Here is a 24,177-nt window from a genome sequence, read left to right as displayed (position 1 = left end):
CCCCCCCAGCGTTCTTCAAATTTTCAGGAGGTATTTTGGGGGGGTTTCCTCTCTTTTTTAGCGAGGGTCTTTTTCTAGGGGGTAATCAGTAATATTTAAGGGGGGGATGCCAACACTCTTTGTGGGGGGGGGAGGTCTCTCCTACTATTGTTGAACTTTCAAAAAATAAGACTTCTCTTTTGGATATTTTCTGTAACAAAAAAAGGACTTTATTTACTTCTCAATGATTTTTTTATCCCCTTAAAATGTCCGCACTATCTCTTAAATCCTTAGATATTATGGAGGCAAAATCGGCGCCCTTCAACTCGGCTTTCCCGCGCCCTTTTGACCACCCAGTCCGGCCCTGTTTCCATAGATGTCACAATGGCCTGGGATCCACTGGAAGACGACCTCTCTTCCGGAACGCAAAAGAGAGTCAATGGATTTTTTAGACTCAAGCTCAAGTTCTGAAGGATATAGATTGTAATCAGTAATGGTCTGAATCGCAGCCTGAGAATCAACAAAGAGAACAATATTTTGTTCAGCTGGTTCTCCAATAGATCTGATGGCCATAAAAATTGCATTCATTTCTCCATCGAAGTTATCCGCCCAAGTGTCGAGAGGCTCATGAAGACTAAAATGTTTGGAGTAGGCAACGGCACCTGCTCTACCAGCTGAAGGAGTGGCTGATCCGTCAGTATAAACCCTAAACCAATCCTGATCAGGGTACCTCTCGTGTATTGTGGCCAAAGCAATGGAGTACATCTCAGTCTGATGAGAATCTGATTTCTTGACAGGCTGTACCAGATCAAACCCAGCTTCAGCATATCTCAGAAGGCCAGTATAAGAAGATGGTCGATAGATGCCAAGTCTGGAATTTGAGACCTCAAAGGCCTCTGCAAGTCTTTGGCACTCAAAAAGAAAAGAATGTTGAGATTTTAGACTAGTATGCGGAAGAACGTAATCAGGCCAGAAATGCTCTTTTCTCAATAATCTTTCAGCGAGAGAAAGGGAAGCCTTGATTCGTCTGTCAGTTAAATGAAAATTTTTTGTCTGTAGCTGCATAGCAGGAATAGGGGTGGACACCACAGCACCAGTGATGAGTCTTAGTGCTTTATTTTGAAGATTGATTCTAGGTACTCTCTCATCCAGTGCCGTAGATACTGGATGAGAGAGTACCTAGTATCTGGAGCACAATGTGATTATTTGAAATTGACGTCAAAAATTATAATTTTAGTCCTTATTTGGTAATGTTGTTGGAAGGGGGATGGGTTGCGTGTTCTTCCGAAATGTTTTTAAAATTGAACTCAGTTTTAGTCTTTGGTGATATTAGGGGATTAGATAGTAGATTTTTCAAGACTGAGGTTTTTAAAACGCTATTTTAGCCATTATGTAAGAGGATGATGTTTTGGGATTTATCTCGGAAAATTTTCTAAGTTGAAATTTTAAAAGCACAATTCTAGGATGATTGATATTGGAAGTTTCGAAACCGCAATTTTAGGTGTGTGTGGAGAAGTAAAGTGTGGGGAGGAATTGTTCGAAATTCAAGCCCTGAAATGCACTTTTGCTGTGTTTAGTGGCGTTAAAGGAAGGAAGAGGGTTCCGTGGTTCTCCCCGAAATGTTTTCAACATTGAGGTTCAAAATACAATTTCAAGCTATCTTGGGTTATGTTTGGGGAAGAGGTAGAATATTCGGTAGCCTGCTGAAAACATATTGAAGCTATGTTTGGCTACGTTAGATGACAAAAAGGGGGGGATGCTTCCTACCGAAAACTGTATTAAATTTAAGTCCCGAAAACCTCTTTGTTGATGACATTAGAGAGGTGCTTTTGGAGCGGGGGCTTGCCCCCGGAACATTTTCAAAATTTAAGGCCTAAAAACTCAATTTTAGGCTTTCTTTGGCTTTATCAAGAAGTGTTATTCACTCTTTTGGATTCGTGAGTGGACGCTAGATTTGAATTGGTCAGGCATTTTGGGAGAGGGGGACTTCCCCCCCCCCAGTCCCCGCTGGCTGCACCACTGAGTCACATGACCCTTTTTAATTTCTCCTTTAATCTAATACAAACATTATCACACAACCTTGATCTTTTTTCAAATTCATCGTCAATTCAGCCCCATGTCCCGTCAAAACATTCAAAAGCGCTTTCTCTGACTTAAAATAAATTATAGTTTGAAATACACATCGACTGTTTGAATGACTTCACTTTGCCTCTACGTGATAATCTTCATATCTTTTTCCAGAAACTATCGGTGCGATCTTAAGTACTATCTCAATTCGCAGTCGGAGAAATTCTGAACTCAGTTGCGTGACCAGAGCAGTGGAACAATTAAGTGGCGTAGTAGTGGGAACCAGGTCTATTTATATGGGAGTCAGGGTCTACCTGCCAGCACTCCTGCACCCAGCTGGCCTTGAAAGTAACGTTCACAGATCGCGTTTATCTTTTATTATTCTCGCCGTCTCGAGGCTCCCGGAATTCTGAACTCATTAAGTTCTTTTTTTTTATTGTTTTTTATGACTCGTGATAAATTTTCGCTCGGTCGTGGAAAGTTAGATTGAAATTCTATTGATCTGTCTCAAATGCGGGTCGCCTTAGCGAGTTATTTCAAATCACACAAATTGTTCGTCGCAATGAAAAAAAAAGAGAAGTGTTCAAAATAGAACCTCGTGGTTGTGAGAAGATGCTTCAGATTGATTTTGTTATGAAAAATTGGAGACGTCTGTAAATTTTCCATCAAGTATGATAGGTGAAATTAAAATGTCCATATCCGTATAAACAAATTGATTAGCTGTCCACAAATGTCACACTTTTATTCAACATTTTTGACCCCCCAACCAGGGCCACAGAGAGCCAAGGCGGGCACCTTTGCCAGTTATGTCACCGGGCCACTCCCTCCCCCCCCCCCCCAAAAAAAAAAGAACAGGGGCAAAAGAAGAAAAAAGGGCGGAGAAGAAGAAAAGGAGGGAGATGAAAAAAAAGGAGGAGGGGGGAATTAATACTGCTTACTAGAAAACAATTAACTCTACTTTAAGTGCCGCAACAGTAAATACCAAAAGAGTAAATTTTTCTTAATCTTTACGTTTTCTATTATTCGGAGTCCCGCCCCCTCCATTCTGTCTTCCTTTCTCTTTTTTTGCGTCAGTATCACCGGGTCCCCGAAGGACCGTGCCACTAGTTTCCGACTAGGCTGACAGGGCCTCGCGTCGGGCCTGCCCCCAACCCTCGTCGCGAAGTGTCACACTTCACACTACCCTCCCCGTCTACCCTTGTCACAAACTCACAATGTCACACTTTTGTGTACAGCCCCGTACAATGAAAATATGTTTTGGTTCGATGCAGCTATGCAGCGCGCTTCAATAGGAATCTATTTTAAGACTTTTTTTTTTGAGGAAAGGGGGGGGGGGAGCAAAGCGGGCATTTCATTTAGAATTTTATAATACATACAAACTCGAAAATCCTGATTTCCAAAAACTGCAAATCATTAAAAGCAGGACAAATTTTTTTACGAGGTTTTTTTTTTTTTTAATTCATGCAATTTTCATCGATTGATGCATTTTTACCATATTCTTTTGACATTGCTCGAATTTGAATACTGCTGTGCATTGCCCCTTATCTTTTTCAAATTCGAGATGCAGTTTTTAGCCTCAAAGAGAAGTCTTTAAAGCAATAAACGATCTTTGTTGTATTAAGAAAGAAAAAAAGATAATAATGAGAAAAAAAAATGAATTCTATATTTTCGATTACCGTATCTTTCTGCGTATTGTCTGCGGCGGCGTATAATCCGCTGGTCCTAAAATTGGCCTGAAGAAGAAAAAAAATCTTCGTGATAAAAAAAATGGCCACGGTGTCGTATAATCCGCGGATAATACGATGTAAAAATGAAGTTTTGATTTAACATACAATTTTAGCATCTAAATTAAAAACGTGAAGACGTAGTAACTTGTAAGGTATAATCAAAATTAATTTTTAAAATGATCTAAAAAATAATTATTTCTTCTTGGAATCGTGATTGTAGACAGGGGCGGATCTAGAGGGGGGCCATGGGGGCCATGGCCCCTCCCAAAGCCTTGTGATTGTAGGAATTTTTTTAAGGGAAAAAAAAGAAAAATATATTATGAGAAGATAACAAATTTTAACGCATGTATTTTACTGTAAAAGAAGTATAGGCCTTAATTGGGAGATAAATTATATCCCAATATTTAAAACAAAACTTTTGTTTCCAAAATTTTTCTCCATCTTTTACATCATTTTTTGATTCCAACTACAGACACACTTGAACGATCTCTAAATGCTGCGGTTCTCAGAGTATACCTATTGTTCACAAGACCAAAGAGAGCCTAAATTTTCGATTTTATGGCTTTAATTTCGAAACCAAGGGGAGAAACCCCTTTTCCCATGCCCTTTCACAAATGCCTTGATATGTAGCAAAAAAATGCATTTTAAGTCTTTTATTTGGAAAAAATGTCAACGGAAACTAGCTTATCCAGCCCTTATCACTTAACTTGCTTAAAAGCAACTTAAATGAATTTTTTTGGGCCTTCAATTACAAACGATTTTTGATAGGACCACCTCCCTCCCTAGTTTATATCGTGATGATAGATTTAAAAGGAGTTTTTTTTTGGAGGAGCTCACGAATCTTCCATCCCTTTCTAAAATATGTATAAATATAGTTAAAAATCGAATTTTAGAGCCTCAAAGGCAAAATATTTCCAGGAAGGAAGGATTCTAAGCACCTTCACACTTCCTTTAATGTAAGCAAACATTAATTAAAGATGCAGTTTTAGGCTGGCCAGCTGAAGAGCTAGAAGAGTACCCTTCCTCTTCTAACTTCTCAATGTATAATGATAGAATATTTTGGTTTCTAAGCTTTATTTGCAAAAAGTATTTTGGGGCCAGCGCCCGAAACCTGACCTTTCTCCGTACATCATCAAAAATAGACGAAATGCGTTTGTAGTTTCCTAATTTTCAAAAAATACTCGGAAATTTAAATTTTGAAACATTTTTGAGGGAGATTCCTAAATCCACCCCCTCACCTAATGTCTCGATACCCCGAAAATTGAGTTTTTAAAACTTCATTTTAATAAAATGTCTGGGGAGTTATCAGGACCCAATTTCGCAATGGGCATAGTAGGCAGCTGCCTAGGGCGGCAAACTTTTCAGGGGCGGCAAATTTGCTATTATAATACACATTTTTTGAATTAAATTGTTATTCTTGGAAGTAAAATATTAGCATTCTTTCATTTTCCACAGAGACAATTTTTTCTTGTAATTTAATAATGATTACTTTCACACATCTTATGAAAGTCAAATGTTTTTCAATCATGGTATTTGCCGAATCGTGAGCAAAATTTGCCGAATAAAAAATTTTGTGGGAGATCACTGTGATCATTTCATCGGGGCGCCTCCGAATGTGAAACGCCATCATTTCTTCATAAGTTTATCAGTTTGAATCTGGGGAACATTTCTACGTTTCTTTGAGTCAAGGATATTTTGCTTCTTTTAGGGGGGAGGGGGCGGCAGATTTCAAATTTGCCTAGGGGCGGCATGGAGCTAAATTCGGCCCTGGGGAGTTTGATCAAAATTTTCGGATGGCCCCTCCCAAGACAATCGGCTGGATCCGCCACTGATTGTAGAACTTTATGGTTGTTTATTTTACAGAGCCTGAATCGTGAGGGAGGAACATTCAAGCCATGATGTAAAATAAAAAAACCTACAGGCAGCGAAACGGTCTCGATTGGCGAATCCTGCTGTAAATATTGAGGTTCAATGCGTTGGTGTTGAGACAAAAAAAATCACGATAATCTATGGCAACGTATACTCCGCATATTGTTAATTTTACTTTTTTAGCAGATAATCTGCGGATTACACGCAGGAAAATACGGACTTTAAATGTTATTATCATACAGCTAATTTGAGCTTGCTATTCCATATATAAATGCTAAAGAAATTGTACTTTAGTTTATGAAGAAGAGTTATAAAAGCGTCGTTATTTTTAAACACTTTCTAGACAACATAAGAAGTAATATGTACCTTTGTTCCGAAAATGAATTCATAAAAACAAAGTTAATGAAGTTAAAGAATCGCAATTTTGTCAGATGTTCTTTCATCAGTCACAAGTTCAAACCGTAAACATTGAAAGTAGGGTTTCCTTGTAACATGTCTTGTGATAGTTTACAATTTTGTCCTTTGTTTATGTTGTTTTTATCAATTTATAGTGCAACATAGTTTCTCCTTTTTAATGCATAGAAATGTATTGTAATGTTTATTCACTGTTCCCTATTTAAAAAAAAAACTTGAGTCATTAAATGAAAAAAACAAAGCATCTGGAAGCCTAAGTGCAACTTAGGATAAATATGTGGCGAAGATATTGACGAACTAGGTTATTATAGATAAACAAAAGTAATTATCTAAACAATTTTTAATTTATGCACCCTCTGATTTTATATTGGTACAGTCTGACCATCGATTTTATGGAAAGGCAAACATCCGGTTTACGGGCGGAAATGGACGCATCTATTAATTTTCAGGGATGTCAGCTTTTGCAGATAGTATATGTTATCCCCTAAATTAAGCAGAGTCACATTCAACTGAACGGAACATGCACATCAAATCTTTACTTTCCCCTCTCAGTCAGATAGATTCGTCTTAACTGGACGTTTGCCAATTCCATATAATTGGTGGTCAAACTGTACACACCTTTATTATAATGAAATTGGTGTGCAATTAATTTCAAGCAACTAATGGTATATTTTTCGGGTGATAAAGTAAAGAGAACTCTCAATATCTTCAACAATATACTATGACTAAAACCAAAAGCTCACTATTTTGCATTGAAGAAGGGGTTCCTTGAAACCCCGAAACACGTGTCTGCAGCAATCTGTAAAGGTACTTATTTATTTCTTAGTATTAGGACTAGTCTAGCTGAGTCCAGAGCTTGTTGTTGGTCATCACTTTTGTATTTGTGTTTTATTATTTGTAACATTATCAGTAATATTGATTGATGGTAGTTAAAACAGTAATAGCTTCATTTAACTTTCTAATTGTTTCATATAAATTGAATGTGGGCATTTTTTTCCCTCCCAGATTGGTGGTTTGACCCATGTCCATATTCCTGTGATGTTGATGCCTGATGATTTTAAAGCTTTCAGTAAAATACGGGTGGATAATCATCATTTTAATAAGTAAGTCATTTTAATGTTAGCTTTTTTTTGAAAAAAAAATCCTTTTTTTAGGAAAGGGCACGAGGGAGGCACTTGCACCACTTTGTGTTTTTAGTCTGACTACAAAAAAACATTGAAGGGCAATTGTTACACTCTGCTGATAAGTTGATGAAATCAATTTCTCCTTTTACGTCTTTATTTATTTTTTTAGCAAAATGAATTGGCAGCACTGTACACAGCTCATTGTACAATCCAGTTATTCCGAAGTTACTGTTTGGAAGCCGAGAGCTGATCTGAATCTCTTTTTACGTTGTGTAATATTCTATACACAACATAAGAAGAGACGTGTGTGCATAATGTAAGAAGAGACATTATGTACACAGTATCATAGGCTCCTGGTGTACTAAAAATGTGGGGAGGTCAAAGAAGATGCAATGGGTAGGTTAAGAGTCAAGGCAAAGGAGCAAACGGTCTAATCTTGTGCAAATGAAGGCCTTTACCTTTGTAAAATAAACGACCTTTACTGTATGGTTGTTTATTTTACATAGCCTGAATCTCATAAGAGGAAAGGTAAAAATAAACAACCTACAGGTTGGGAAACGGTCTCTATTGGAGAATCCTGCTGTAGATATTGAGGTTCAATGCATTGGTGTTGAGAGAAAAAAAAACAGATAACAACGTATAACCCGCACCTCATTAATTTTATACTTTTTAAACTGATAATCTGCGGATTGTACGCAAGAATAAGTAGGCAGTGCTCTTAAAGATTATTTTTTAAAAAAATGAGCAATGAATTTCAACGTCATTATTGATTCAATTACCTTCTCTAAAAAATTTTGGAATATTGCCTCAAAAATCGGGATAGATGTTCACAGTCCAATTTAAAGCTCTATTTTAATTTTTATGAAATAATAACATGAGAAAAATAAAAAACACACACTTATTAAGTGCATTCTTCTTTCATAAAGTCAGTGAATTGATCAATTTTATTATTTTTGGCTAGATTGTTACTTTTGAACAGAGAAAAATGGAGGGGCAAAGACCTCCAATTTTCTGAGGCAAAGCCCCTTTACTTTTGAAAATTGCAGCCATTGTCCCCCCCCCCTTTACTTGTCCCCTTAAATTTCCACAAGAACTTCAATTAAAAGTTTTGAAAAACTCCAACTCTTCTCTCATTCTTCCTGCTAGTCTGTTGACTGGTTTTCAGTATGGTTTCAGGAAGGTAAATCATGTGTGTTACTAATTAATTACATTCCTATGATAAGACTACCAAAACTTTAGATAACAAAAGTGTGTAGATGTTTATATTGATTTTTAAAACGCTTTCAATTAGGTACTCATACCACATGTTGCTCTTTTCAACAAACTGGCTGATATTGGAATAAGAGGGAAATGTTTACTTTGTGTGTGGAATTGGCTGACTGGAAGGAAATAGAGAGTAGTGGTAAGGGGAAATTATTCTAAATGGACTGATGTTTTGAGTGGGGTTCCTCAGGGATCAGTTTTTGGGCCTTTTTAGTTTACCATTTTTTTGAGTACATTTGATGAACAAATAAGTACTTGGTTGTCTTGACCAGTTTTGCAAATATCTTTGGAGATAAGCCACGACAATCCTATGCTGAAAAGTACCGCTCTTGTCCAGACTTTTGTTAGCTTTCGTGGTTTATACAGAAGTACAATTTTTTTTCCACTGCAATTTATCCATTCACCTTAAAGCAATAAAATTTACAAAATCTTAAGTTTGAAAAGATTTATGTGTTACAATGCATTAGGAATTTGGAGCATTTATGTAAATAGCTTATTTTTATTATGGCACTATTTCTTATATCTGAAGTAACTGAGTTTATCTCTTTTTATGCTTTTGTTTTTCATTTCATTGTCTTCTCTTAATGAAAGTATCTACACTTTCATGCTTTTGCAGAGAGAACATGCCAAGCCATTTCAAAGTAAAAGAATACTGTCCTCTAGTTTTTCGGAACTTAAGGGAACGATTTGGAATCAGTGAAACTGAATATATTGTAAGTATTTACTGTTTTACCCTGAAGAAATGTTAAAATGAAATAATATGCAAGGTAACTTAAATGTAGTTAAAAAAAATAACTACTGTAGAAAATCTTCAAACCACTGATCTGTAAACCACTGCAATATTAGAAATCACAAATCTGTAAAAGCAAATAATGTATTTAATATATAAACTCAAAAGCTGTGGTGTCACCCCCCTCCCCTACAGAAGGCCAAAGAAAAAAAAAACATTTTTATAAAAACATGAAATTCATGCAATTTTCAGAAACAATTATATTTGTGTTCTTACGAAGTTTTAAGTGGGCTACTGTACAAAAACAAATAAAAATGGGAGGCCCGGCGGTTTACCCTCCCCGGCAAAAGTTTCAAATTTGTCGTCTTGAAAATGCATTTTAACTTGTCATATTTTTCAAAACTTTGCAATTCCACTTAGGGTGGTGGTTAGGGTACCCCCCCCCCTCCAGACGGGTGACACCCGGGGCGGATCGCCCAGTAGTGACGCCACTGAATGAGTCAATAATTAATGAAACCAGCTTATAAACAAGTTTTGGTTTGATGAGGATATCAAACCTAAGTCTACAATGGGGGGTGGGGGGTTTCTTCTAGATATACATGCCTACTATAAGATTAAAAATGAACATGAAGTTGAGTACTGAAAAGGATTAGCATTTTTGTTTTCATCAGCATTAATTTTTCTAAAAAGTTGAATTGTCCAATTTTTTTTCCTGTTTTTTAATTTTTAATAATCCAAATATGACTGTTAAAAGTTAAAAACAGGAAAGAAAAGAAATCTCTTGTCTGATCTGTTTCATTATTACACAACTGTATAGAATTTTCTTCAATTACATGAAAATGTTGATTGCAATTTCAAGGAACTTATGAATAGTTTTTAAGGAACTTTTATGTTTTTTAAAACTGGTCATTATAGTTTTTTAAAATTTCTGCACTACTAAATTTAGGATATGAAATGATCTAAAATTAATGTAATTATTTTCTCTGATATTTGAATATGTAGTATTTGTTAGCTCTTGCAAATGAATACTCTTAAATTGCAATTCACTCCTAATAATCATTAAAAACCATTTCAGAATTCATTGACCAAATCACAACCAGTGCCATTAGATTGTAAAGAACGCACAAGCAGCAAACTGTATGAATCGTATGACAAACTCTTGGTGATCAAGGTGCTCCAGAGTGAAGAAGTTGAGTTCATGCACACACTGCTCAAGCAATATCATCCCGTAAGCCTCTTTTTCATTTCCCCCATTTTCACATGAAAAGTGCTGTAGAAAATGAATATTTTTTAAATATTTGTTTAGTCACAGCAAACTGCGATCTTTCCTTTGCCTTGACCTACACGTCTTGTTCTATGCTGTAAAGGACTTAGAAGAGTTGCCCTAACATAAATACAGTGGACGCTCATCAACTTGAGCTCGTAGGTTCTTTGAAAAGGTGCAAGTTATCCGGTGCTTTATAATTTCATAAGTGTATCATTGAAAAAAAAAATCTCCCTGCATGTATATAACCCCAGAAAATATATAACACTATGCGATCTAAAATTATGGATGCTTGGGACACATTCTTCATAGATTTCCTTCCTCAAGCCAATTTAGATTTTTTTCATAGATTTAAAATTGATTTTTTATTTTTCAAACTAATTGACTATAAAATTCTATAGTCAGTTGCTAATTTTGTTTTACTTTTGCCCTTATCTTTATCTCTTTAAAATTTCTACCTTTGTCTCCAAAGCTATAGTTTTGTACTTTTCACATTTAGACATCTTCATGATTCACACCACAAACTAAGGTAGGAAAACTAGAGCCCATTAACTTATCTACAATCAGCCGAGCACTTACGACTAACATAGTTTCCTGGAATCTGTTTTTTTTTTCTCTGAAATTGAAAAGAAAATAGATAATAAAAAACAAGTTGTTTCTCCCAACTCATTCATAAAAGATTCTGAATTAATCCTAAGAAACTAGTAAGACCAGAGGTTTTGTCCATTAAGCACTGATGAAAAGTGCACAGTAGACGCTTGCCGCTAACCTTTCGCTGAAACGCAATAGTTGAAGATTGCAGACATATGCCTCTTTGCAAGGAAAAGAAATATGTACATACAGATGATTTTCACAAAGTAATAAAGAAAGCGTTTATTATACAGGGAAAGAAAAATTTTTAGTTAAATTCAACCTAAGTGCCAAAAATTGAGTTCAAATTATAAGATATTTTAACATTAATTTTAGTGCATATTTTTTTGGGAAATTGTATGAGTTCAAATTAACCGAAAGTTCGAATCAACAAGCATCCACTGTATATGCATACATCATAGCCTGGTTGGTCCAGATCTCTGCATAATCCAGAGTAAAAAATTCCTGAAAAATTAGTTAAAACTCTTTGTATAATGCATTGTCCTAATGTGTAAGATTATGGTGATTGTTTTTGGGAAATTGTATGAGTTCAAATTAGCTGAAAGTTCGAATCAACAAGCATCCACTGTATATGCATACATCATAGCCTGGTTGATCCAGATGTCTGCATAATCCAGAGTAAAAAATTCCTGAAAAATTAGTTAAAGCTCTTTGTATAATGCATTGTCCTAATGTGTAAGATTATGGTGATTGTTTTTGGGAAATTGTATGAGTTCAAATTAACCGAAAGTTCGAATCAACAAGCATCCACTGTATATGCATACATCATAGCCTGGTTGATCCAGATCTCTGCATAATTTAGGGTAAAAAATTCCTGAAAAATTAGTTAAAGCTCTTTGTATAATGCGTTGTCCTAATGTGTAAGATTATGGAAATTGCTTTTAATTTAATATTTTTATTATAATTTTTATTATTATAAATAACTTTTCTTCTTTTTTTCCTCAGTACATTGTTGAGAAGCATGGGAAAACTCTTTTGCCTCAATACCTAGGACTATATCGACTTACTGTTGAAGGAAATGAAAATTATTTAGTTGTAATGAGGAATATTCTCAGCAACAGTATGCGAATCCATTGTAAATATGACTTGAAGGTAAAATACTTTCTTAAAGTAATTTTCATAGTTAATGAAAAATCAAGTAATGTCATTTTTTCATTTTGTAGGGCACTGCTGTAGATAGAGAAGCCAGTATTAAAGAAAAGGTACTTATACATAATTTGTGACATGAGCAATTAAAACTGAAATGTAATCAACCAAAGTGCACATTAACACATTAAGTAATACATCATAATAAGTAAATTAAACTTATACATTGAAATATGCATTATACACATTAAAATACACATTATAATAAATTATTATGAATTTAAAAAAATGAGAAATTTACTTTTTCAAACCTTTAATCATCAGAAAAGAGAAACTTGCCCTAACATTCAGCTATCGAAATATTTTTTGCTCTCGTTTTTATGAAAAAAAAAATGTTTAGCTGAGCAGTTTATTCTCTCTCTCTGTTTTGTTTTTCTGCCAAGGTTTTATATTCTTGATTCCTGTGTCTAATTACTTTTCAACATGTGAATAAGCTTTATCCTTCTCGTTCCTATTTGTACAACTGCAGTAGAGTCTTGGAAATCCGAGGTAATTGAGACTCACGCCACCTCAGAAACCTGAAAACTCAGATTATCCAGAACGCTCAGAGCTATTATAATTTTACACTATTTGGATGACGTAAATATGAGCACCTTTTACTATCTTTGTACAATAAAAAAGATTTATGTCTTCACGAAAATTTGTCACTCTAATTTCAACATAAATTTCCATTTTAATTTTGCCTTAAACAGATTTCGATTAATTTTTCATGGTGTCTTAACGTATTTTCTGTATAAACTTGTAGATGATAAAAAAATGCGTTTTGACTCTTAACAAATCCATTTCGATAGGAAAATTATGCAATGACATTTGTCTGAATGTATGTAAGTAATTTCCGTAACACAAAAACAGTTAGTCTTACAACATTAAAATTTTGAAAAGATATGACTCGTCCGGCGTCAACTTATGCACTTATGCTGATTGCAATCGGATGTACCAAAGAAGCCGTTTGTTCCTTCTTTTGTAGGAAAGCAATGTTAATTTTAAGTTTTTTTTTTTTTTTGATACTTTTTAATTATTTTATCTTATATAAACTTTGCAACAGCAAAATATTTAGATTTTCAGATTTTAATTCAAGTTATTTAGCAGTTAAAAATATACTTCAAAATATAAGTAAAAATAATTGTTTTGAACTAGTATTGTGATAAGAAATCTTTAACTCCAAAAGAGATGACGCTTTTTTTTTCTTACTTAGGTTAAAGATTTACCAACATTGAAGGATGGAGACTTTGTACAAGATGGTTTTAAAATTTATGTTGGTCCTGAAAAGAAGGAGAAATTTTTGAATATTCTTACTTCTGATGTTGAGGTAAGTTTGGGCCATGAGACACATTTTTGAAGCAGTTTCAATGAGAAGCAGTGATTGTCTGCATTTTGAAAGCAAAACTGGGCACAATAAATCAAAATTTTAATATAATTCCTGGTATACATTTATTGTTTAAATATTTTTGAGGTTTTTCTGAAAAGTTTACTCTGTAAAACTGCAATTTTATCAAACATTCAAAAATCCAATTAGGGCCTTGCATCATATAGTTCGCTAATATAGCTCTATCTTTCATTAATTTATTTTAGGTTTTTTTTTTTTTTAAGAATCTATTTTTCCTTTAAAATGTGCCAATTGTTCTTTAGTTTCTATCCCGACTGCATCTGCTGGAGTACTCTGTGTGCTTAGGCATCCATGATCGCCAGCAGGTGGAGGAAGAAGAGGAGCAGGAACTAGAAAGCCCTGAAGATGAAGAATATGGAGACGAAGAAGGGAGTGAAGATTCAGCAAGGGTACCTACACCTCCTGACTCTCCAAAAATCATTACTGTACTACCAAATGGCATTAAAAACCAACTCTCTCATCCGTATGCCATTCCAAGTTGTGAAGGTAAGCTTGACAGTTCTTATTTCCTTTTATGAAGTACATCATACTCCGGGGTCCCCTCTACCTATCAATAGATGAGGTTTAACCAGTTGGATGAGACCCTGAAGACCCCTGGTCCTCGTTTCAGACTAGGAGCCAAGTACCATTGATCAAGCACCACAGATATATTGATTTGGAATGGAAGAATGGAGGATTTGTGACTACACCACATTTAACGTGCCCCAGTCGCCATTTGCAAACACAGAGGATATTCAATCTGAATGGCATCAAACGTGGGATCCTCCGGTCATGAGTCCCAAGCCTTACCGATCATACCTCCATGTTCCTTTATGAAGTACAGGAGGTCTTACATGAATCAATTTTGACTGGTTTTGTGAAGGCCTCTTTTGTATGTATGGGCAACATAAATATCAATTTTTACTATCTCTGAATTCATTTTAACTAGCTGAGTTGTGACTTCATATGTTCCTATGGGTATGAGGTAGTGCGATCGGTACGGCATCAGGCTCAAGGCTGAAGTAGGTTGCGGGTTTAATCCTGGCTGATCCAAGACCTTCTTTGTCTGCTATTAGTGACTGGTGAATGTTTAATGTGTCATGACTACAGTCTTCAAGTTCCCTATCAGGATCAATAACTCTGGGGGTCCTGAATCGGGTTGCTGCTCGGCTCCTGGTCTGGATCAAAAAAGAGCTGCTTTCAGGGTTCCATAAGGGCATGGGGGACCTTGGAATGTGAGATGTATGTTATGAAGTTACTTGATTAATTAATAAATTTATTTTTTAAATTGGCTTTTGCTCATTGTGTATTAAATAAATATGAAGGAAAACTGTATAAAATTTAAATATGTTCATTATGTTCTATACCTATCATTCTTACCTGCATCTACTTCCTATTTCAAAATTTATGCATGCATTGTTTTACCTGAGTAGTTCTAGAGATTCATAACTGTATATTAATATTGACCATATTGTCTGGATCGGCTAGGCATTAAACTTGAGACTGGAAGAACCCCGGGTTCCATGCCAGTTCGTCTAAGATCCTCCGGATTTGCTTATGGTAACTGGGGCACATCAGTATTTCTGGGGGTGCTGATCAGGGGTTTCACAGCTCTTGGTCAGGACCAAAAACAGTTCTCTTCAGGGCCCCATCTAATCCATTAAACCAAGTGGAATGGTATGGGGGACCCTGAAGTGTTGTTACGTGTATATTGAAATTCAAATTAAAGTTGGCAAAATTATTTTTGTTTTCAGATTCTCCTAGAAAGGAAGTTTACTTTTTGGGTTTAATAGACGTGTTGTCTCTCCATGGCACTAGAAAACGCACTGCTACAATAGGAAATTTGCAGCCTGATCAATATGCAAAGCGGTTGGTGGACTTCATATCGAAAGCAATGTTGTGATGATGAACAAGAGGCCTTATGATCTTTTTGCATAATTTTTGCCTTTGAACATACTTTTAGATAGTAGCATGTTTTTAGATTTACCTCAAGCTAGCCTTTCATGAAACATACTGCAGAATTGCAAAAATAATTCTCTCTTTTTTTTAAGAAAATAATCAGTGAAAGAAAGAATTCTTCACTGTGTTTGAATGTACTCTTTAAAACTAAGTAGTGAGATATTTGTTGTAAAGTTGTAGTTTTTAATTTTCGTGTCTCCACCTTTAGAAGGAATGAGTGTCCCGTGTAAATTTAAAATTTTCCTGCTATCATATCATATTGATTAATTTATGTACATCAGCATGGTTACTCGATTTTGATTTTATATATTCCATGTATTTCAGATTTATCTTCATGAAAAATTATGTATAAATATTGTCCAAAGGGGCCCGAGCCTTTCCTAAAATAAGTTCAAAACCACTTATTTTGAATAAGGATTTCTATATTATGAAACTTAAAATTAGTAATTTCTCATAATATTTGATTTGGGCCCCTCTCGAAATAAATTCCTATATATGCACCTGAGGGATGTAGCAAGAGCTGGAATTCCACGCAGATATTTGCTGTTTCATCGTTGGGGGCACAGAAACATGGATTAATGTAGCGTTACTGTGAATTTGATTAATTAAAATGAAGCATTCACGAGTGCTTTATTATGTTCCATTCAATATAAAACACCCTGTATAATTTGTATCTTAACCATGCTGATGTCGTATGTATATATTTTATGTACTTTTGATTGCTAATTTGTCTAGTCATTTTATTGTTGTCGTTAATTTTTACTTATATAAATTTCTTTTATAAAGGAACATCACAAGATGCTATGATAATTAGGCTTGGAGAATGCAAAGTATTCAATCAAATAATTCTGTTAAGTAAGATCAAAGGTTAAATAATTGAGTTAACTACTTCAAATTCATGAACAAATTCTGACCACTAAAATTACTCGTTATATAATTGCATCAAACCCTCACTGCTAACATGTAACCCACATTTCTGGGTGTCTGAAAATTGTTTTAGAAGTTGAAATAAAAAGCAAAACCCGAAGTTCAGCGAAAGATTTCAAAATCATAGTTTGCTTTAGCGCCATACATAAGATTAGTCTATTATAAGACAAATTTTCAACTTGTAAGAATAATCAGTGGTCATTTTTTCCTCGTTAACTGGTTAGATTCTGAAAGCAAATATTCTCGAAACTTTGCCTTGCATATTGTTGCCCCAGAGCAACAATAGGATATTAGAAAATGTCTTGCCATTTTAGATATCTTATTGTTGCTCTGAGATGACGATATGAAGAATTATATTCATCAAATTAGTACCAACGAAAATAAAAATTAGAGAAATATTTACAAGTTTTGATGTCTTTATAGAAATTCTACTCCTCCAAAACGTGCATATGCTCTCTGTCAAATGTTTAATGATTGAGATTATTACTCCAAGCCTGATTAGAACTGTGAGTCTTTAGTATTATAGTTAAGGTGCTTATCGAGCTCTATGCAATAAATCAACTCCAAACTGATTTTTGCTCATTCAGTTTCGTTCAAAGCCTCATCCTTATAAAACTGTGCCTGCACTGATATTAACTTGCTACTAAACGAAAAGAACGCTTGCGCCATTAGTTAGAATACATACATTTGGAATTTTTGCCTTCTACATTAAAGTTCAAACTTTTTAAAGCAATATCTAGACTATTACTCTAAGCTTTTTGTAACCATGTGATATGTAATGTACTATAGTAGGGGCTTAGTAATATACAGTTGATTTTGTACATGTTTCTGTTAATACCTCAAAATTCTTAATGTAGTAGAACCTCGATAATTCGATAATTCCAATAACTTGGCATTTTTTTATGATTGGTACAATGCTGTTTGTATAATAGTAATAACTTTAGTAAATTGACCCATGCTAACAGAAATTCGCCTATTTGGACTACTATTCCGTGTTTTTGTCTCACAACTTTTTCTTGTTAGTTGTCTGAGCATTTGTCAATTTTTGGAATTTGATTTCATTTTGCTCAAAACTTTATTTCCTCTACGCTGATTTGTTTCAATCACCCTCTTCTATAGTGGGCCATTCCACAGGAAATGGTCATTTTGTCCCACACTGACGCTTCATACATTTCATTTTAAATGTTAATATAAAAGGGTAATGAACAAAATTTTGTTGTTTAAGAAATCAAACGTATGTGTGACTCTTTTTGCAAAAAATTTCGCCATTACCTTTTAAAATTATTTTCTTTTTATGAAATATAGGAACCGTCATGTGGGGGAGAAAATGACCGTTTTCAGTGGAATGGCCATTTGCATAATTTCTTTTTCAAAGGTTTAAATTATTATTTCTCACCAAATGAGATATGTTTCATTTACGTTGGTACGTTAGCTTTCAAAGCCTGCGATTTGTTTTGTCATTGCTTATTAATTGGGCAAACATTTTAATTAATGCATACAGCAAACTACAAGAGGTTGACTTTGGAAGTCCCATACATGACACATGCAAATAAATTTTAAGTTACAAAGTTATTTAATAAAAATAATTTTGTGTCAGGAGCATCTTTGTATCAAATGTAAAGATTAAAGAATGTGCTTACTCCTGTACTCCTGTTTAATTAAAATACAGTGAAACCTGTGTATAACGATACTGTCTATAACAATAAACCTGCCTATAACAAAATTTTCTTTGGTCTCAGAAAAATGTAAGCATGAATAATCAAACTGTCTATAACAATAACCTGTCTATAACAATACTTTTTTAGGTCCCAACAGTATCGTTGTATACAGGTTTTACTGTATTAAGATCTGTACTGCCGTGTGCAGGTAAAAGGCAGTAACTACAAATTTATAATTTTTTTGCCATCAATTGTACATTATCTTGATTGTACAAGCTCGCATATTTGCTTTCCGCTGAAAAAAGACACTAAAAAGATGTCTAATTCCAACATTTCTCTATTGTTAGTATTGAATCCAAAACGCGTTTCTTCAAATATTTCGAAAACTCATTTTTGCAGATACTGCTGTTTACCCGCACACGGCAGTCTAACAAAAGACTAGTAAAATTATAGAGTTTGATTGTCCTGCACATGAGTTGAAGTTTGACCTTGACAATGTTCACTTCATCTTGAGGAGTTAGGTGATCAAGGGATTTGTTATTGGTGCATATTTTGAGTTGGAAAACTTTTTCAAAACTATTTGGAAAATAACCCAATTAAACTCAACACCTATCACCCTCTCCTATTACTGCAAAAAAAAGTATACGTTGTCAAGGTGAAGCTTCAGCTTATCAGAACCACACCTCAGCGAATAAACTTAAAATGTTTTCCAGAAATTGAATGTGTGGAGAAAAAAACATGTTGATGCAAACACTATGCTTTCGTTCCCATAGACGCCAACCGTGGTCGGTTGATCACATGACAGCTAATGATGTCAGTGTTTATTATCCAATTGTTCACCAACTGATGCTTCATCAAACGCTTTTGGTTGACAACATGGTTACTTGGGCAGACGAATAATGCGCAGGTGAAAAATACTTATTGGTCAAAAACGTCACATGGTCCAATCAACCAGCTTAATTGCTGTCGACCGGTGGATCTACTGGTGAAGCTATTAGAATGACATCGGCAACAAGCAGTTAACAGGTAGCTATATTAGAATGGTCCTGGTTAGTCACCGGTCGACTGGTAGCACTATGCGTATGTAACCTATCTTCACTGTAAGCATCATGATAACAGAATACACAGTCTTCTGAAAATAGGTTCTGATACTGAAAAATCTTAAGGAGAAAGAAGGGTAGTTCAGGAAAAACCGTGGTGCTTGGGTCATTGGTTCTTTTCATTTAGTTGTTCCTCATAAACTATATTATTTGTCTTGAAAATTAAAACTGCAAATTTCAAAATAACTAGAAAAAAGTGCAGTGAAAACTAATTTTATTAGGAATATAGATTTATATGAAAGCAATCTTTCAAATATTGTATATTCTGTAGTGCAAATGTATTTTACTCGATGAAAAGTGGTACAAAAATAGCCGCTTAACTCTATGTGTGTTCTCTTCTCCTTGGGGTGTCTAGTTACCGAGGTTTTACTACTAAGCCATACTCTTGTACTATAGACTTGGATAAAATACTAATATTTTGTAACATAAAAAAATGTTTAGATTTTTTTAAATTGTTGCTAATATTACGAATCATCTTTTTATGATCTTTAACGTGTCTTACTGCTAGTACTATTAGGTTCCGTATTAGATATTTCTCCATGATTGTATTTTAGTGTAAAACTTACTACAAGTTGCCTCCAAAAATATATATACACTTTGATGAATATATAATTGCTCATTTGATTTTTCAATATCTTTAGAAAGGACTTTGAGTGCAAATGAGATGTTTGGAATATATTTGGTTGGTTTTAATGGGCTCACTAGGACAACAACACTGCCGTAAACAATAGCCATGGGGTGGATAAAAGATCAAAAATGTAACAAATATAAGAGGACTTAAAGAAAAAAGAATTCAAAACTAAAATTTTGAGAAACTTGCCGAAACATTCACTGAAATGTGGAATTTTATATTTCGCATAACAAATAAAAGAATGCGTTAAAAAATAAGTTTGGAAGACAATAAAACATATAATAGCACAATGATGAAACAAAACTTGTGAACATCAGTTACATTAGAAAAATGGACCAGTCTTCTGTCACCACATCTACTACTGTAGATGTTACTTTACCTGTAAAGGCCAAAGTTACCTCAGTAGACGGTATTCAGACTGTGTATGCATTTCTTGGAGCAAAGACATGATTTCACTTGTAGCTCTTGCAAAACTCGTAGTCAACTTCTCTAGAGTGAATTTAGAGACCAATAATAGCCTGTTTTTCTTTAAATATTTCTTTATGTTAAATGCTTTAAATTAATATCGAGCCTATCATTGGAGGGGGGGGGAGGCAGGAAGGAGCTAGCCCACTTGGATGGATTTGAAAAACCAACGTATTTTCATATAAGTGGAAATGTTTAAAAAAAAAAAAACATGCATTGATTCTCCAGTCGAATCCCATTTCAGCAAAGACCTATAGAGAAAATCTTGTTATATCAAAAACTTTGAGAATCGCCTACTCAAATTATGCAGGAACATTGGTAATATCGATAATTACAAAATTTTGTTGGGACGAAACTATTGAACTGGTCCCTTGGACTTGATTAAAACACGATTCCACTGTATACCCCTCCCCCCTCTGGAAAACAAGCAAAATAGTGGGCCTGATTGATAATAGTACATTAAAACATGTAACATCAAAACTTTTTTGAATTAAAATTTCGATATTTTGTACAAATATGAAATATGTTTTGCCAAACTCGTGTTCTGTTTTGATTTTAAAAATTGTTTGATTTGTCATAACTTTTTTTTTCAAGTATCCTTTTACTCTAGTTGTTCATGTGGTGGTACTTTTGTCATTTGTGTACTTTATCATGTTTTAAATTATATCTATATTTGTGATTGTGATGAGAAGGTATTGTAGACAAATATTGCATCTAAATTAAGCCATACAAAAAATGTGCTGGATTTTTAGTGATAAATTTAACATGTGATAATAATTCATGAGTTAATTTATGCACAAAAAATTTTTTAGTGGCTAAAAATCATAATGATGATTTTCTGTAACTTAAAAATTTATTTATATACATAATTCATGCTTAAATTCTAAACCTTACTTAAATTGCAATTTGTATTTGATTCCTTTAAAGCAATTTTCATATTGAACTGAAACACATTTTCTTTTCAAAAAGAACATTATGTTTGTAAATGACGTTTTGATAATGCTGCTAAAAATCGACTGAAATGCTTCTAAAAAATGGAGAAAATGATCTTTTACCGTCTTGCCATGTTTTGTTTTATCAGTGACATTTAATATTATTTTATTGGCTTTTAAACATTAATGCTCACTGTTCATCATTAAATGATTGCTTAAAAATTGCATAGAAAAATGTAGATTTAAACAAAACTTGATTTTTGTAGAAAATTAGAATTCTTTTTCAGAAAAATGATTGTAGAATAGCAAAAATCTACATTTTTTTTGACTCATATTTGTATAAAATATGTTGACTGTCATAGCAATAAGATTTTCGTAATTCCAGTAGATTTTCATGTACATAAATTTGTAAAGATACAACTTACAACTTAGTTCACACTTAAAAAAATAAAAATATTGTTGAATCTGAAATTTGCACTTCCAGTAAGAGTCTTAATTTTAATTAGAGACTTGAGACTAGATGTTATTTTTAAGTTTTGAAAGTAATTTTATCCTCAATTATTTTCAAAGTTTAAATATAATATGGGATCAATGAATCAACCTATGTATGTAAGTGTACAATTATGGACTATGCATTAAACAATTTGCCTTATAAAATTCTTGTTCTGTGTAAATATTGTAACTTTAATCATTCTTTTCTGTTTGTCACAACTGATGGCATATGCTATTTATACAACTACAAAGGGACATTTCTGCCATTTCAGACGAAGAGTCAGAGAAGAGAAAATTGTCTTTTTGCTTTAAAAAAGCTCATAAATATCCATTTTAATTGTGGTTATACATTGCTTATAATGACAGGAGTGAGTAAAAGGTAGGGTAAACCGACCAGTGAATGATCACTTGCAAGGTCTACTTCAAAAATAAAAGTTATGTCAGATGATGCATGTTTAACAATCAGGCTTGAACAGAAAAAAATCTGTAAAATTTCCTTGACAGATTGCGGAAAAATAACCAAAAAGGAAAATTTTTGAATCCCCCGATTACAGGAAAAGCCTCAAAACAAAAGCCAGAATTTTACTTGGTCATATTAGAGAAAAAAATGGCAACAGATCTTTCTCCTCAATGATTTTTTTCACGCTACAAATTTTAGTAAAAGCATCGTTCAGCAATAGCCGTAATCAACAATGACTTTCTAATTGAAGTTTTACCTACGTTTTAGCATGAAATTAGTTAAAAACAGTTATAATTCATATTCTAATTACCTTGGAACAAATTTTATCTAATGTAGAAAAATCAGGGGTTTCTACGGCTATTTTCTTCTAATCTTTGCAAACATTTTGTCGCCCTCATATTAGAAAAATGCCATTTTCGGGTTCTAAAATTGAGTTTTAACAGTTCAGTACTTTTTTGGCGTTTGAAAACCCCCTTCTTTCCATCTTAGGTGCCGAAATACCTCCCTGCCGAATTCGGTCGAGTTTCAACATCAACTGAATTTGTATACGGAACATACATGCACATTCTATTTTTTTTATTTATGTGGATTCCAATGAAAGTGTCATTGATTTTATTTAATGCCAAATTAGCTGTGACAACCAGAATTTTTAAAACAACACATTTTGCAAAGCAATACAAACTATAAAATTCTGCTATGCACTCTACTCTTTCATAATTATATTTTTGCATTTTTGTACCAAGTACAAAGTCATTTTGAAGTAAGCTTCTTATTTGTGCTTTCATAACACATATAGAGCAATAGTTGTGATAATTTTATTGTGCAGTGCCAGTATTTTTTTTCAGCCTTATATACATGTTATATTTAAGATTTAAGTGGCAAAAGTCTTTGTACATATGTTTTATAATCATTAAAATTTTCTCTTCAATGTATGTGTAGTTATTTAATAACTCTACATCAGTTGATTTATTTAAGAACATCATGCACACCCATGTGAAAGTTTAGAACAAAAATTAGTTCAATAGGAATCGAATCGGTAGTTTGAAGAAGGGAACAAGCGCCAAATTATGAGAATTTGAATTTTAGTGGTAAAAATTGTTTGGAGGTTGGCTCACAATGTAAGGCAGAAGAAAAATACAAAAGCCTATTTCTTCATATGTAAAATTGAATTTACAAAATTCATCAGTTGGAACAAGGGAACAAAGACCGGACTAGTTCCCCTTGTCCCTACGTTTAGGCTTTAATATTGATATTTTATTTCTTTTTTCTAATTTTTATATTTTATTTTCTAATTTACAGTTAACTTAAAGCCTACAGGAAAACAAAATCAAATTAATTACAGCTACATAAAAGCAATTTTTCACTCTTTAACTCTAGAAATTACTGGGGGGGGGGGGGGGGTCACTTTGACCAAAAGAAAACTTTATTTGCTAACTGCTCCTCTGTATTTTCATAAAAATCTTAATCCTTCCTTGACTTTTTCCTAAGCAATAGTGCTGTTTAATAATATAAAGCTTTCACGAAAATTGATCAATTGAAAATTCACGAACCTGGCAGTGCTCAAAGGTGTCCTGTCAATTGACCCTTTTGAGAGAAAAAAAAAAAGCAAATACATTTACTGATGCTGAAGCATAGCAGAACCTAAAAAATGCCTCTTAGAATATAGAATTGCAAGAACATGAAGCATTTAAAATGTTTTTAAGAAAGCATTAGTCGCTAGTTTCTGAAATGCGAATGAAACAGCAGATTGTTTTAAGGCTTTTTAACCTTTCTAAAAATGCTTCAATATGCATCGTTTAAACAAAACTGCATTTATTCTATATATGTTTATTTTTAACTAGTTTTTTTTACTAATTTACAACATTATGTAGGGAACTATGCAGCTTTTTTTTTAGGGGTCAAAGTGACTAGTATTCTAGGTATATTCTGTATTTCTAGGTATACGAAGAATGC

General features: G+C 33.9%; 1 protein-coding gene across 1 annotated transcript; it reads left to right on the top strand.

The window, feature by feature from the left end:
- The first annotated feature begins 927 nt into the window (after positions 1 to 927).
- On the top strand, positions 928 to 15,503 carry LOC129223161 (phosphatidylinositol 5-phosphate 4-kinase type-2 alpha-like). Its single transcript, XM_054857729.1, has 9 exons — positions 928 to 939; positions 7,062 to 7,159; positions 9,060 to 9,156; positions 10,249 to 10,401; positions 12,034 to 12,180; positions 12,252 to 12,290; positions 13,430 to 13,543; positions 13,864 to 14,107; positions 15,355 to 15,503. Exons 1-9 carry the CDS (start codon positions 928 to 930, stop codon positions 15,501 to 15,503), a joined length of 1,053 nt encoding a protein of 350 aa, XP_054713704.1.
- Positions 15,504 to 24,177: the final 8,674 nt, after the last annotated feature.

This window comes from Uloborus diversus, chromosome 5 (assembly GCF_026930045.1).
Source record: "Uloborus diversus isolate 005 chromosome 5, Udiv.v.3.1, whole genome shotgun sequence".
Classification (NCBI taxonomy): Eukaryota; Metazoa; Arthropoda; class Arachnida; order Araneae; family Uloboridae; genus Uloborus; species Uloborus diversus.
Note: the sequence above shows the minus strand (reverse complement) of the source record. Positions and strands in the feature narration are given on the sequence as shown.

Excerpts from the sequence above, each read along its gene's own strand:
- LOC129223161 (XM_054857729.1), top strand. Across the intron at positions 9,157-10,248 it reads TCAGTGAAACTGAATATATT|AATTCATTGACCAAATCACA; the intron begins GTAAGTATTTAC and ends AAACCATTTCAG. Across the intron at positions 12,291-13,429 it reads AAGCCAGTATTAAAGAAAAG|GTTAAAGATTTACCAACATT; the intron begins GTACTTATACAT and ends TTTCTTACTTAG.